At 48.8% G+C, this 16,686-nt stretch overlaps 1 protein-coding gene and 1 long non-coding RNA gene across 2 annotated transcripts in view; both read left to right on the top strand.

Annotated features, from left to right (window-relative positions):
- KY (kyphoscoliosis peptidase) overlaps positions 1-5,730 on the top strand; it is a 47,381-nt gene extending 41,651 nt beyond the window's left edge. The window contains exon 11 of the mRNA XM_058729961.1: positions 1,284-5,730. Within this exon, the coding sequence (XP_058585944.1) occupies positions 1,284-2,179 (896 nt within the window). The 3' untranslated portion in view covers positions 2,180-5,730. The remainder of the gene's footprint in view (positions 1-1,283) is intronic.
- A 1,329-nt stretch (positions 5,731-7,059) lies between these two features.
- Positions 7,060-16,098, top strand: LOC131511876 (uncharacterized). The gene is made up of 3 exons (XR_009261791.1): positions 7,060-7,253; positions 13,837-13,947; positions 15,839-16,098. It is a non-coding gene; the product is annotated as an uncharacterized LOC131511876 (long non-coding RNA).
- The last annotated feature ends 588 nt before the right edge of the window (positions 16,099-16,686 follow it).

Raw genomic sequence — 16,686 nt, 5'->3', positions numbered from 1 at the left:
ACAGCCAACTCTCATGCAAGATGGAACAGACTGGGTCCATGAGCAGTTGAAGGCTGAGACAGCTTCTGCCCGCTGAATTGGCTTAGAAGAGGAAGCAAAGAGAGAGTAGAGATTCAACCAAGAGAAAGAAAGTAGACAAAGAAAATAGCACCAAAGCACAAAACACTCCACAACTGATATACCAGAAAGAAAAGGGATGGCAGCAAAGATGGGGTGGTGGTCAGTGGGCTGGGAAGAGGGCTAGGCTAGAGAGCATGGTGGGTGAAAGGGGGGAAGAGCACTTCCAGGAGGGCATGCCAGCAGCCCAGACTCTAGGAGGAAGTGACTGAAGTCTTTGGAGAGTCGGGTCAGGGGCCAGAAGAGAGTTACGTGGGTGGAGGGGAAGTGCAGTGGGGGAATGGGTTGGCAGTGGAAGGTAGGGAAAGGTTTCCTCATGGAGGAAGGTGGGTGAGGCTCTGAAAGGAGCCACCGCCCCTCCCCATGGTCCCGTGAGGCAGGGAGAACCACGTAGGGGAATGCTCACGGGCTATAAAGCCAGAGAACTGGCCACCTGTCCCTGAAAAAGTGACGAGGACAGAGGAAGACAAAACTGGAAGGCACAGGGAGAGGCAGAAGGTGGGTGGATGCAAAAGGCCCTCCCCTTCACCTTTGACCTTTCCAGAGACACACCGAGCCACTTCCCTGCGGGAGGCCTGGGTGGGGGCTCCAGGAGCTAGGAGGCAGCCCCACCCCTTGAGCGCAGCCTTCGGTGGTTAACCATTCCAGCCAGGTTTTAAGGTCCTGCGTTCACCTGACAGCTGCTGACACTGTAAAGAACAGATGCCAGGAGGGGGAGGTGTGAGGCAAGACTCGAGACTGGAAGGAGACAAAGGGTGTCTCTCCAACTGGTCATGGACCCTCTCCCCTGCTCCAAGAACCAGACTAAGCCTCCATGCAACTTTCATCTAATGTGAATCACCTGGGTGGGGCAAGCACATCCAGCTGGGGCAGATTTTCTTTGGAGACCCTCAGCTTTCAGCTCATTCTAAGAGAACCACCCGCAGTGCGGAGGGGAGCCCTTCCAGCGGTGTGCCGCAGCTGGCTCACATCGCGGTCGGTGACATCACTTCGATTGCTTAAAATCCATCGTGCTGAAAGTATTTACACCATGGAAGTGGGCAGCCACTAGAAATTAGGGCTTCCCCCACCCCCACCCCTCGCCCAGAGAGCCAGCTGCTAAACATTTACCAGCAAATCAGCACATACTGGGCCCATCCCACCTGACCCTGGTTCTCTCTCCACAGTGAACGGGAAAGCCACCGTCACCGTTGAGAGCTGCGCCCCCACGCTCTTCATGTTTATGCTCAATGGCAAGCAGGAGCATGGGCTGCTGAGCCTCAGGAAGAACGGGATGAAGCTGGACATATACCCTCCAACCGTGGGCACCCACAAGCTGCAGATCTTTGCCAAAGGCAAGTCTGACATCTACAGCTCGGTGCTGGAGTACACGCTCAAGTGCAACTACGTGGACATCGGCGTCCGGCTGCCAGCTGAGCTGCACCAGCCCGTGGGCCCCAGCTGGTTCTCAGAGCAGATGGGCATCATGAAGCCCTCCCACCCCGACCCCATCATCCACACCAGCGACGGGCGCTGCTCTGTCAGCTTCGGCGTGGAGGAGGGCATCAGCGTCCTGGCTTCCCTGCACGGGGACGAAGGCCCCATCACCGAGGAGACGCAGCGGCGCTACATCTTCCAGATGCAGCGGGAGAAGCGGGCAGAGCTCAAAGTCCAGTTGCCCCAGGCCGGCAAGTTTGCCCTCAAGATCTTTGTCAAGAAGAGGCTGGAGCCGGGCAACTATGTCTTCGTCTTCAATTATCTCCTGTGCTGCACCAACACCAAGGTGAACTGGCCCATGTTCCCCGAGAGCTTTGGCAACTGGGGGCAGGACAATGAGCTGCTGGAGCCTCTGTCGGGCGTGCTTCCTGCCAACCGGAACGTCCCGTTCAAACTGAAGCTACATGGCATCGCCAAAGCCCTGGTGAAGGGGCAGGACACGTGGCCCCTGACCCTGAATCAAGAGGGCTACTGGGAGGGCAGCTGCAACACGGCCGGCTGCCAGGAAGTCTATGTCATGGTGCTGGAGAACGCCAACCACAACTTCTACTCCTACATCCTGAAATACAAAGTGAACGCCCAGTGAGGGCTGGCACCCCGGCCACACCCTCCCAGAGGGCCGAGGCCACACTTGCCCAGGGAGGGCCCAACGGGAAGTGCAGAGAGCCCTGGACACCGAGTCTGCATGAAATCACTTCTAGGCCTCTGCCCCAGTCTCTCCGCTCTGCCGCGGGAGCTGTGACACTTCTGTTCTGATGGCTGCACTCGGTTGTGGCGGTGGCCGAGGGGACTGAGGCAAAGGCCCTTTAGAAGAAAAAGGTGCTATGTAAATCCAAGGTATTGTAAACTGTACACCACTGCCCAGATGCCCCCTTCTCGTGTTAATGCTGTTGTTGTTTTTATAGGGCTGATGTGGGAAAGCAGGGACACGGCTCAGGCAGAAAGCTTTTCACGTGATGGTGAGAGAGTTCTCCTCTGTGCCCAAGAGGGACCTGATCTGCAAGGGTGAGTTATTCTGAATCACAGAGCCCCTTGCAGGCAGCATCAGTGTTTCTCACCAATTCCTGGACCCCCGGGAGGGTTGCACTGCTGTTTTTTTCCCAGACCTGACCGTCTTCAGCATTCCTGCTGCCTCTCGCTCCTCAAGAGCCTTAGAAAAAAGAAGGTGTGAAGAGGGAGCTGGCCGGCCCACGATGGGCTGGAGGCTCCACAATCCCTGTGCATACCTGTGATGTGGCAACAGAAAAGTTACAAGGGGACTCCCGGTGCCCACCCTTGGGTGTCGGGGGTAGAGGGCCCAGGGGTGAAAGACGCCACATTAGCCCTGCCACCTGAGTCTAAGGGTGAGAGACCTCCTACTCTGTGCTCCCAGAGGAACCTGAGGGTCAGTTCAGTCTAGTTAGTTGGTGGCCCTCCAGGCCCTCTCAGAGCCTGACCACAGGCCCTGGCCTGCAGCTTTCATAAGAAGCCACAAGAGGCTGCTAGAGCCTTGAGGGGGCCTTGTTGGTAACCCTAAACAAAGACCTGGGCAGGGAGGCCAGGCAGGAAGTAGTGCAAATACTGTAGTGCCAAGCAGACTCATGTAAAAACAGGATTATGCCGGCCCCCAGTGGTCCCTACCAGCAAAGCCCGGCTGGGGTTGGGTGGGGGGACCTCCACCTGCTCTGAGAGCAGTTTCTGTGCTCGTCCATATTCCAGCTCCCTTCCTTCCTTTCTCTGACACGAGAGACCCTGGGGTCCTGCCTTCCACGCTTGCTCAGCCCTGGGAGCCTTAGCTGCCCACCAGCCCTCAGCAGCACCTCAGGCCGGTGTTGCCATGGCAACAACCAAGAGGCTGGCTCCTGCAAGGGCAGCGCGAGAGGGAGGGATGGAGAGGCCTTGCGTGGTCACTACAACACCATCCTGGCTCCTGGAGGCCCTGCAGGTGCTCCCTGCCTCCTGGCCTCTCAGCTCTGTGGCCCCTGCCTAACCCAGCACCCCCACCCTGAGAGCTGGCACTGGCCAGCACTGCCCCCACCCCCCACCATTCTAAATGTCCTCAGGCTCAGCCACAGCCAGGGCCAGCCCGATGCTCGTGCCTTCATCCGCACATTTGTGTCTTCAGCAAATGTTCACGGGGCACTTAATATGCACCAGGCACTGTGCTAGATGCTGGGGTTACAGGCAGGACCAAGGGGCCCCTGCCCCTGCCATCTCAGAGCTCAGGGTGAGCAGCAGCAGCCTCCCCTGCACAGGCCTTTCTAAAGCTCCATCCCAACACTTCAGGCCATCATCTCCCTGAAGGTCCCCGCTGCCACCCAGCTTGGACCTGGCCCACGGCCACGTTACAGGGAAGCCCGTCCCCTACCAGGCTGGGGGTCCTGGAAATGAAGGGAGTACACCACGAGGGTCTGAGCTCTGTCCTGGCCTATGTCCAGTCCTCTGGCAGGCTCCGCCACCCAGGCATTTGGCACTGCATCATTCATGCCTGGAAAATGCACAACGGCCCCAGAGGCGGAACTGCTATGCACTAAGACAGGAAAACAAGGGGAGTTTTTACACCCTGAAAACAGCCTCTTTTCACACCTTTGATTTTATGGGCTGAAAGAAATGTGCTGTGTTTTGTCAAAATAGTAAGTGCCTTCTGTGATTCATGTCACTCACTGGACACAGAGCCATGGCTAGTCCTGATGAGAACGGCATGTATCTTTTTTAAAATAATATAATTAATACCTTCTGGAGCATGCAGAGAATGCCACCCAGCAAAACAGGAGCTGCCCCAGGAACCAAGACAAGGCCCAGCCTCTCAAAGTGTCTGCAGAGCAACCACGTGCCCCCCCACCTTTGTAAAGACAGCTGTAGGCACAGTAAAAAATCACCTGTATTTCTTTCCACTGAAGTAAAAATACATGAAATGAAATCCAATCTTCATGAATTTTTATACGCATGCTGCTCAGGGTAGAATTCGGGGTTGCATTTTGAAATCTTTTATTCAAATCCCCATCTTTGTCTCCTGGCGGTGGGGTCCCAGCGCCTGGTGGAATGACACGGGCGCTCCCTGGTGCCCAATGTGTGGAGCTGCCGGTGAGGAAAACTGTGAGGCTGAGTCTATCACCAGGGTTTTTACGCAGAATCTGAAATATGCTGCTGAGATGTTTGTGTTAAATCCACTGGGTGCTTTCCCATGGAATCTCGCCGCTTCCTTGTGTGCACACGGAGCACATCTTTGCTACGTACAAGCTGTGAGGTGAGCTTGGGGACTGAGTGGCAGGGTGATAAGACTCGGAATATAATATTGGGGAGTGGTTTGCCCGGAAATCACAACGTGAAATGCAAACCCTGGATATGGGACTAGAAGGGACAGCTTTCACCGCACTCATTACTCTGCCAGTGAAGGATTGAAACTGATCAATCTCAGAGCTTTGGCTGGCACATCCTAGGGTGGCAGACCTCAGGCCACAGGCAGAAGGGTCCAGAAGGCTGGGGAGGGTCGGGCAGTGGGAGGCAAATGGGCTACAACCACAACTGCAATTACCTTCTTTTCGCTGGTTTCAGAAACGCCAGCAGCACAGCTGGACTCCCGTTTCAATCTGATTATGATCATTGTGAGTTCCCCATATGCTACACTGTCCCACCAAGACAAACTCCTCACAGCCTGCTGAGACTAAAAGGAAATAAATAGATTAACTGAAGCATGAAGGATTTAGGCTAGACATAAAGAACTACTTCCTGTTTTTAAGCAGAAGAGACAAGTTGCCAAGAAAGTTTGTGAAATCCTCTTCTCAAAGGACTTGAAAAGTTTTCCCAGTGGTCTGGGTTTTAGATGCCATGCTAACTGGAAGGACTAAATTCTCTCTAAACCAGTGAATCCTTGAAATACACTAAGTGGCCCGCAACAAACACAAGGTGAGCGAGGCTGCTACATCCTTTGCTGTTAGCAGTGTGTTCAAAGGGGGTGTGCGTCTGTGTCCCACATCAGTTTATCTGGGGTCTATCATTTCTTTTCATTTGGAATAAGTAGCTGGAAATCTTAAGAGGTGATTACTTTTCATAACGTGTGTGTTGAGTTGTGGGGGCCAGTGGCTGTTGCGTATGCTTTCCCCACATTGTTGCTGGTGTTGTTTTTCAGTAAAATTTATATTCATTTTTATCCAACAATGTAATTATCGATCTGTTCTTATCACTGCTCTCACAAGGGGGTAAATAGGAAAAAACACTTTCATGTTCAAAGGGAGCCCGGGCGGGGGCGGGGGGGGGGGGGGTTGGAAATCAATGTCCCATCGGTGAAGTGCAAATGCAATGTCAGGCAAATAGCTATTTCACGTTAAAGAAAACATAATTGGGTTAGCTCCAGCCCCTCTCTGGCTCACATGCCTTTGAAGAACATGAAGGCAGTGTTTCTTTCACTGAATCTTGTTTAACTTGAAAATTTTAAAGTCAATCCTAATTTCTGTTATCAGGAGGAGAAAAAAAAGTACCCAAAATGCCTATCAGCCTGCTTGTTTTGTTGTTTTCACTATATATATTTCTTGATTTTCATATCCATACAGAAACTTCCAGTAGGTTACCTAAACAGACTATTCATAAATTAGACATTTAGGGAAATAGAGAAAATGAAAATGTAGACCTCTGAAAAGCTGCCGTAACCATGGAGACCATCGTCGTAGCTGTAGTGTGAAGGACAAAAAGAACTTGTGTTCCCAAACCTGGCCTCATCGTGTCCCTCCCTGCTAGATCCACAAACATGAGCCCCAGCACACTTCTCCCAAGGAAGAAGGCCCACGGACGGGTAGGGCCATGTCTTTAATAGCATAAGAAGGGGAAGTTAGAAGAAAGTCTCCCACATTAATAGGAGGAGGAACTCTTAAATTATTAGAACAGTCTGGAAATGCCAACCCCGAGGCTGGAACGGATGACCTCTAACGTCCCTTCCAGTCCGGAGAGTTTGTGATGCTGTGTCTCTGTGAACAAATGCTGGCAGGTGGTAGACCTGAGATTGTCAGTTTCGGAACATCTGAAGGGCCCTGCTGTGTTAAGAGCCTGCCCTGCAGCCCCCAGCAGACTGCGCTGCCAGCTCCTCTCTTGCCTGAGGGCATGGGGCTGGAGAAAACCCAGCAGTGGGACCAAAGGGAAAGCAACAGCCCCTGACAGGATGCTGCTTCTCTCTGATTTTGCAAGCAGAACGAAAGAAAACTAAAAGTCAGGGAGCAATTGGGATGCTCTCCCTTGGATGTCCCGCAGGCATCCCCAAGTCAAAAGATACTGAAGTCACTTTTCTTCCCCAAATTACCTCCAACTCCTCCTGGGTCCCCAACACAGTAAATACATCCCCATCCCCCAGGTACCTAAGTCAGACTTATGATGGTCACTAGTGACTCCTTCATTCCCCTCAATGATGAAATCTCGTCCATTGTGACCCACTCGCCCACCCCCACATCCACTGCACTCCCACAGCGTTGCCCTAATTCAGGCCTTTGCCATCTCTCAGCCATGCTGTGGTGATTGCTTTCCATGATGACCCGAGGCCCCCCACCACCACCTGATCCATGACTCCCCATGTTTCCTCTTGTAAGAACACCAGGACTATTGGTGTATTAAGCCAAGGTTTCCGTGAAAGCCTCCCAGAAGAACTTCACCATCTCAGGAGAAAGCATAATTTGTGTCAGGTGCAGGTAGAAAAGGTAGGTCTTCAAACAAAAACTGGTTTTAACAGAGGGGCAGAAACTCCTCCTTTTTCTGGACTCTGAAGAGGCCAGGTGCTGAGGTCTTCACTCCTGGGCAGTACTGTGGAGGATGGCTCATAGCACCACAGCCAAATGGGGATGTGTGACCGTAAGTGGTGGAGCCTAGCCCGAAGGTTAGCAAGCTACACTTTGTAAATCAGATTATCCATATCCTGTGGCTTATAGATTTCCTTGTTCTCCTCCTGGAACCAACAACAGTATCGAGCGTATGTTCAAATTTACCCCTTGGATTCCCTGGCAAGCAGTTTCTGAGACAGAGTTAGGAATGCACACAGGGTATCAGAGGGTAATACCTGCAAAAGATAAAAATGGAGGAAGCAGGATCAGGCAGGGAGAACTTCAGGCAGTGGTCCAAGTCTCAGATAACACAACAGAAGAGTCCCTTGTTGTGCAGAAACGGCCAGGCCAGACCCTAGTCTGCTCAGTCACTGGCTGGGGGCTGCTCAGAAAGAGCTCGGCCTCAGTTCAAAAGCGAAGGCAGGGGCGCCTGGGTGGCGCAGTCGGTTAAGCGTCCGACTTCAGCCAGGTCACGATCTCGCGGTCCGTGAGTTCGAGCCCCGCGTCAGGCTCTGGGCTGATGGCTCGGAGCCTGGAGCCTGTTTCCGATTCTGTGTCTCCTTCTCTCTCTGCCCCTCCCCCGTTCATGCTCTGTCTCTCTCTGTCCCAAAAATAAATGAAAAACGTTGAAAAAAAAATTAAAAAAAAAAAAAAAAAAGCGAAGGCAGACATATGATTTCTGATCCAGCAAGTAAGAAGCTTCGAAGCCATCACTCCCTCCTAACAGGTAAAAAGCTGACAAACTGAAAAATCAATGGCCCTTCTTATGTCTGTAGGACAAGTGAGGTCATGTCACAAGGTAAACTGGAGAGACTGACAGGTGGTACAGAGAATCAGAACCCACCAGAGCAGAAACCTCCATGGGAAGCATGGTCTGGGTGGGACAACCTGAATTGTAATTGACAAATTGCTGGGGCTCCATGTGGACAACTTTGAGAGTTGAAAACTCTCCAGGGACCCAATCATCAGGGCCCCCATATTTTTTTGAGTTTTATCTCCCAGATCTCCACTGGGTCCCACCAGGCATATCAGAGAAAAATCCCCTCCTGTATCTGGAGTGAGAGAATGGACCCCACCCACAGGCAGAAAATCAGTAAAGACATAGTAGAACTCAACACCACCCACAAACTACTGGATATAATTGACACCGATAGACTACTTCACCCAACAACAGCATATTACACCTTATTTCCAAGCTCACATGGAATATTCACCAAGAGAGACCACATTCTGGGCCATAAAGCACACCTCAACCAATTTAAAAGAACAGAAATCATGTGCTGTCTGCTCTCAGGCCACAGTGGAATTAAACTGGACATCATTGACAGAAAGATAACTGGAAAACTTCAATTTTTTTTCAGATTAAACAACACACTTCTAAATAGCTAATGGGTCAAAGAAGAAATCTCCAGGGAAATTTTAAAATATTTTGAACTACATGACAATGAAAACAAAACTTTTCAAAATTTGAGAAATGCAGCAAAAGCTCTTTTTAGTAGGAAATTTAGAGCATTGAAGGCACATATTAGAAAAGAAAAAAACTCTTAAAATCAATTTACATTAGCTTCCACATTAGGAAACTAGAAAAACAAGAGCAACAGAAGCAGAAGAAAGGAAATAATTTTAAAAGAACGAAAATCAATAAATGGAAAACAAGAAATCAACAGAGAAAATCAGCAAAGTCAAAAGCTTGGTTCTTTGCAAAGATCAATAATATCTATAATCATCTAGCCAGGCTAGCTAAGAAAAAAGGACACAATTACCAATATCAGAAGTGGAAGAGGGAGTATCACTACAGATCCCATGCACATTAAAAGTATAATAAAGGAATACCATGAATAACTCTAGGCCCACAAATTTGATAGCTTAGGCTAGCAAATGGTCCAGTTCCTTGCAAGACACAATCTTCCAAAATTCACAAGAAGAAATAAGTGATCTGAATAGGCCTATAATCTATTAAAGAAATTGAGTCAATAATCAATAACCCTCTACAAAGAAAGCTCCATGGCCAGATATAGGTGCACTGGCGAATTCTACCAAACATTTAAGAAAGAGGGTATACCAATTTATTACAATCTCTTTCAGAAGATAGAAGCAGAGGGCTTACTTCCTAACTCATCTGAGGCCAGCATTATCATAAGACCAAAACCAAAGACGTTATAAGAAAACAACACATTAATATCTCTCATCAACACAGATATAAAAAATCTTCCCCCCAAATCAGCAACTTGAATCCAACAATGTCTAAAAGCTAAGGCCGACACTGAAGATGCTGCCAACTGGAAGCTCTAAACTATCTGATACAATACACGCCTTGCAGATAATCAGCAAGTTCTCTCTTGAAGGGAAATCTGAGCAGCACCCCTCTGTGCCTGCCACGGAGGATTCAGATAAGAATGGGTGGAGGTTCTAGGAGGGGGGCAGAAGATTCCAAAGCCATCTGGGATCCAGTGATCATTGGTGAAATGCCACCAAAGGGTTTGTCAAAGGGGCGGGCTCCATGTCTGGCTGTCTCTGCCCAGGAGGAATGCATTCCCCAAGAGCCACCTTCAAGGTGCTGTGGACCAATTTGATAGAAGGCAGCTTCTTCCTTCCCTCTCCTCCTTGGCCTCCTGGATCCTGTCAACCAGGACAACTTCAACACTAAAGCCAGAAGGATTTGCTCATATTATACTCTTACTTAAAACCTGCTGACAACTCCCCATTGTCTAAGGGATAAGATTCAGTTCCCCATTGTCTTAGTCTGTTCTGGCTCCTATAATGGATACCACAGATTGGGTGGCTAATCAACAACAGAAATTCATTTCTTATGGGCACCTGGGTGGTTCAACTGGTTGGGCATCTGACTTTGGCTCAGGTCATGATCTCGCAGTTCATGAATTTGAGCCTCACATCAGGCTAGCTGCTGACAGTGCAGAGCCCACTTTGGATCCTATGTCCCCACCTCTCTCTGCCCCTCTCCTGCTCTCTCGCTCTCTCTCTCTCTCTCTGTCTCTCTTAAAAAAAAAAAAAACACAATCCAAATTCATTGCTTACAGTTCTGGAGGAAATCTGAGATCAACTCATTCACAGATTTGGTGTTTGGTGAGAACACACTTCCTGATGGTTCTCTTCTCCTTGCGTCCTCACATGGTGGAAGGGGCAAGGGAGCTCTCTGGAGTCTCTTTATAAGGACACTAATACCATTCATGAGGGTTCCACCCTTATGACCCAATCACCTTCCAAAGGCCTCATCTTGAAACACTATCATCTTGGGGATTTGGTCTCAACCATGAATTTGGGGGAGGGGTACAAACATTCAATCTATAGCACACACTCTGGCTTCACAATGTTTTCTCTACTTTAGCTAGAGATTCCATGAGATGCTTCTTGCAAAAATTAACTACACAACACCAGGCAGGCCATGGACCCTCATACCACCATTTTTGTTTTGTTTTGTTTTGTTTTTTTTAATTTTTTTTTCAACGTTTTTTATTTATTTTTGGGACAGAGAGAGACAGAGCATGAACGGGGGAGGGGCAGAGAGAGAGGGAGACACAGAATCGGAAACAGGCTCCAGGCTCCGAGCCATCAGCCCAGAGCCTGAAGTGGGGCTCGAACTCACGGACCGCGAGATCATGACCTGGCTGAAGTCGGACGCTTAACCGACTGTACCACCCAGGCGCCCCTGTTTTGTTTTTTAAGAGAGAGAGAGAGAGGGCACAAATGGGGGAGAGGGGCAGAGGGAGAGAGAGAGAGAGAGAGAGAGAGAGAGAGAGAGAGAGAGAGAGAGAGAGAATCTTAAGCAGGCTCCAGGCTCAGTGGGCAGGCTTGATCCCACAACTCTGGGATCATGACCTAAGCCGAAATCAAGAGTCAGATGCTCAACTGACTGAGCCACCCAGGGACTGCACGCCCGCCCCCCCCCCAATACTTTTTACACATGATGTTCTTTCTCACTGGAAATCCCCTCCCTCCCCCTCTCTCTGGAGAAGCCCTGCCTGGTCTTCAGGGATCCAAACCAACCCCAGATCTTTTGTCAGCCCTTCCTTAGCCTTCCCACTAACCAATCTCATGTGGAATTATCTGCCCACCTTCCCTGTTCCACTTAGCACTTTGTCAGCTCATCTGTTAACCAGGTACTTTCTACATGATTTATATGATTGTGGGGGTTGTTGGAGGTTCCACACACTTAGTCATGAATTGTTTGAACACAGATACTTTGGTTTTTCTCCACGGCACAAAATAGTGGTTTGATAAATGCTGGGCAAGTGTTTCACTGGGAAAACAGAGAGGAAAGATGAAGACAGGACCAGCAAAGTAACGTAACTCAGCAGTCCAGTAACCAATTCCCTGACATTTGTTGAAATGTTTCCAATTCACCAAGACTGGCCCCATGCCTTTTGCCCAGCTCTGGACACCACAGCCTGAACTTGAGGAGAATCTAAGATGCTCTCAGGGAGGGCCACACCCCAGGAAGGGCTGGGAACCTGAGGCAGGGGAGATACTGGAATGACCACCCTGGGGATGGTGGGGGAGGTAGTTCATGGTGGTCTTTAAAGAAGTGGGTGAACTTTTTACCAAGACCAGCAGCCCACACTTACTTCTGAGGCTCTAAAGAAAACACATGCATATTCCACAGAACAGGACTCAAACAAAGGGCATCAGCTTGACAAGAGAAAAATGGTCACCCTGTGTGTGAATGTGGGTGGCAGGGGGTGGTCAGGACTCTTTGTCCATGAATAGCTTCATGGAATTGCCTTTCCTCTCCCTAATTGTGGATCCTGGCCCAGATTTCCCCTTCCAGGACCCTATTTAAAGGAGATTCTATAGCCTAAGCTCAGTGCTTCTGTTTAGTAGCACATAAATATAGCTCAAGGCATCTGCAGCCCTCCCCACACCAATCCCAACAGAGCAAACTAGCCCACTAACAACCAGTCAGCTGCCCAACCGTAGGTCCAAGGATGGTCTGGAGGCCTCCCAATGCCTCTGGGCTCCAGGGAGATGCCACCCAACACACCCACTTGGAGCTCACAAGTGCATGCAGGTATACACCACCCCAGGAAGAAGGAGCCCAGGCTGGACGTTCCTGCTGTTTCATCTCATGTCATGATTAAATGACACCTGCATTTCGAATAAATGATCAGTAAGTTTCTGAGGTAAACATCAATTTGTCATTTCAAAAAAGAATTCCTAGATCACTGGATTTATTTCCAGGGCTGTTGACCAAAAAGGCTGTTGAGTTACAACATCCAGAGCAGTCATTTCCCTCTTTTTCTCAACTGAGTACAAAATACATGCCCAGCAGCAAGTTTCTCTGCCTTGTGGGAAATGTATGTTTACAGGAAGACAGAAACTGCCACCAGCCGGGAGCACTCACACTGTTTTGCCACCAGGAAGCCATCAGGGCACCAGATCGATCAGAGGAGTACCCTTCTTCTCAAGGAACACATGGCCCTCAGCTTGCACTGAGATTGCTTTGTTTCCATCAGGAGGGATGGCTGACTGCCTCTCTGACACAAGGAATCAGACATCACTGCACCCCGGCTGTGCAGGGACGGAGGCCGTGGCGCCCTGCCCCGGGTGGCAGACAGGACTGTGGAGATGCTTGGGGCATGAGGGCACAGGAGCAGCCACAGCCCTGAACAGCCAAGAACAATTGGGCCACATGATTAATGAAGTACAGATGTAAGGGCCCCGGCAGCTCCCACATGGACAAAGAATGGTGACAGGGGAAAACGGGGAGACGTTTATTTAAATCGAAACAACTGCAGGATTACAAATTGCTCCCTGAACACTGGCTGCTGTATGTGTATGTACGTGAAACCAAGGGGATGGGAAAGTTAACATTTATTATACTACAAAAAAATTAGGTGTAGCCAAGACGCCTGAGGCATTTAGAGGCTGTCCCCTCCCCTGCCCATATCCTTTGTGATGGTTCCGCCCTTGGGACTTGGGCAAACGTGGGCACCATGAACCCTCTGGCCTCCATTTCTTCAGCAGCGGATCTCCTTCCCCACCTCCCAGGAGAAACACAGTGAAGAGAACACGTTAACCTGATTGCGGGAGGAAATCCACTCTGTCAGTAAAAGCTTCACTTGAAATTTTTAAAGCTCAGCAAGAGTGTTAAAAGTCCATTTTAAAAAGAAGAGAATGGGCCTCTTTCTGGAAAGATGTCCTCTTAGCTGCTGGTCCCGTTTGACTGAAAGCTGTCTTGCGCCATCGGGAGCCATTAATGTATGATCGAAGCTGTGGTTTCTTTCTGTAAACATTGGTTCAACTTGGGGAAGCTCTGCAGCTAGCTGAACAGCCCTTCTCACTGAGCTCTGGCCGGCCCAAGGCCAGGGAAGGCCTGTAGCTCAGACCCTGTCTGCCAACGTCAGGCTGGCATAACAGGAACGCAACCCCCTGGGTCCCGTCTCAGCTCGGCCACTTCCCTCTGCTTTCGGCAAGTTACTGATCCTCCCTGTCTTGGTTTCCTCAGCGGTGAACTAGGGATAATCAAAGCGCTCAGCATGCAAGTTTCTTATGGGGACTGAATGAGGTAACATGAATACAGTGAACAGAAGAGCCCCTGACACATAGTTCCTGCTTGGTGAGTGTCAGCTGTCATCACTGCCACACCATGGGTGTCCTCAGCATTATGAGGATGATATTAAAGGGCCATGTGTTGTTCCCAGTGCAGTGTTGAATCCAAACATCCCAGGCTCCTCCTGAAATCCTAGTCATCACTGATTCTAGCCTCTAAGAGCAGAAATCCTGTCTCCACCACTTGGCCACCTACCTCTCCTAGAATCTTCCAGAGACCAGGAGCTCATCTGTCCATGAAACAGCTATTCCCTTCCTAGACAGCTCTGTTAAAAGACCTTCCCTCTAGGTAACTGCCTTAATTTCAAGCAGTTGAGCCAATCCACCCCCTGGTCCATGAACATACCTAGAATTTTCCAAGATCACTAGATGACAGGCATCCTGAGCCACCGGTACAAAACCCAGCTCATCCAGGGTTTCTGGGAGTTGGCTGGAACAGCTATAATCTACCTAGACAAGGAAGGAGAGTCCAAAGACAGGTAAAGAAAAGGAAAATCTCCCACTCAAGAGAGACTGCCAGTGCATCTGAAACCACATGAAGAAAAGTAATGGTTAGAAAATATATACGATTTGCATACTGTATGGTGAGACCACCCCAAGCCCTTATCCCACATAATGCCCCTGGCTGCCTGCCTTATACCCTCCAAACATTTCTTCTTTGAGAAAACTAACCAATCCAAGGTCTCCAGTGACAGGACCAGGACCCTATTAGACCTCTAGGGATTCCTCTAGGATCCCTCCCCATGCGTACACACACACACACACACACACACACACACACACACTCACATGCAGGTATTCATATGCACATACACACACATATACACACATATGCATGCACACACACACACAACTCACACACAGAGTTTGCAAATGGCATCTATGGTGGTTTTACTTTATTTTTTTACTATTTTATTTTATATTATTTTTTGAGAGAGTGAGGTACATTCGAGGAGCAGAGGAGAGAATCTTAAGCAGGCTCCATGCCCAGTGTGGAGCCTAATGTGGGGCTCAGTCTCATGCCCCTGAGATCATGACCTGAGCTGAAATCAAGAGTCAGATGCTCAACTGACTTAGCCACCCAGGTGCCCCTGTGGTGGTTTTAAAATACTTCTACAGATTCGTTGGTACTCCTCCCTTCCTAAGGTAGAGCCTAATCTGCATCCCCTTAAGTGGGAGCTACACTTAGTGACTCTCTTCTAACAATTAGAATGTGACAGAAATAACAGTGTGTGATGTTCAAGATTACGACATATAAGGCATTACCACTTCCTCCTGTAAGCCAAGAACAGTGTGCACTGGGACCAGGAAGCTCCTACAGAAAGGGAGGACAAGGGGGTACTCAGGAGGATGGTAATGGACAAATCTGGGGAACAGCTGCATGACAATGAGGATGGACACGGTCTAGAAAGGAAGAGGGCAGACCAGTCCAGGAGGCATATCACAGGAAAAAATAAAATGGGACCACTAAATCAGTTACCTGAGGTACTGGGGCTATTTTACAGTGACATTGAGGAGTTTGCAGGACTATTTGGTGAAAGCTATGATGAAAACAAAGCAAATACTAATTTCATGAAGAAATATTGTACAAAAAAGTCATATTAATCATGGTATATATTATATGTGGGTATTTACAGGGTCATAATATGTAAAGGTCAAGTACTGATTTGCATTAGACACTGTGCTTGGATATCTCCTGCCATTCTAGCCCTGCCCATCTTTTCCATCTTCCAATTTTGAGGCTGAGGTAGGAAATTCTTCCTTTCTCTCAGTAGTAATGTTTAGTAGATTTTGTGTTCAGTAATGTCTTTTGTTAGATATATTTTTAGGTATTTACAGGTGTATTTTCATGATGTAAATGGCATAAATTTTAAAGTACATTTTCTAATTGTTTCTAGCATATGTACATACAGATTATACTACATGAAGTCATGCTGTGCATTCTTTGTGGGTGAGCAAAAATATAGATATAACAAATACAAAAATATAGTTGTGAGATGTTAACACCATCACTAGGACAGCACTTGCTTCTTGGAGACAGAAGAAAGGCATGGAATTAGACCAAAACTAAGACATTTTCAGTAGTCTTTTATTCTATGTAATTTTGAAGAATGTATGTTGAAATGTTGGCATTCATTATTCAGGGGCAAAGAAATCATCCGTGCCACCATTAAAAAAAATAATAATCTTTGCCTAAACCAGGGTCTCAAAGATTTTGTTTTCCTCTACAAGTTTTATGGTTTTAGCTCTTTTTTTTTATTGTTTTAAAAGTTTATATTTGAGAGAGAGACAGACAGAATGCAACTGGAGGAGGAGCAGAGAGAGAGGGAGACAGGATCTGAAGCAGCCTCCAGGCTCCAGGCTGTCAGCACAGAGCCCGACATGGGGCTTAAGCTCACAAGCCAAGCCATGAGATCATGACCTGAGCCGAAGTCGGATGCTTAACTGACTGAGCCACCCAGGTGCTCCTGGTTTTAACTCTTAAAGAAGTCCACTCTATTGCAAGATGAGCCCCATTCTCCATTGAGGATGGAACACATGGCGGGCAGCCACCTTCTGTGGCATCAGTTTCCCCGGGAGCCCTGCAGGCAAGAAAGATGACCCTTCCTACTGCTGCCTTGCTACCCCCTGAGGGGCCTTGCCAGGGATAATGGAGCCTGGTACCAGGTCATCCTTATCACCCCAATACTGGTGTGGGCAGAGGTTGAAAACTACTGCTCAGCATGCAGTATTAAAAAAAAAAAAA

This window comes from Neofelis nebulosa, chromosome 5 (assembly GCF_028018385.1).
Source record: "Neofelis nebulosa isolate mNeoNeb1 chromosome 5, mNeoNeb1.pri, whole genome shotgun sequence".
Classification (NCBI taxonomy): Eukaryota; Metazoa; Chordata; class Mammalia; order Carnivora; family Felidae; genus Neofelis; species Neofelis nebulosa.
This window is presented reverse-complemented; position numbering and strand designations above follow the sequence as displayed.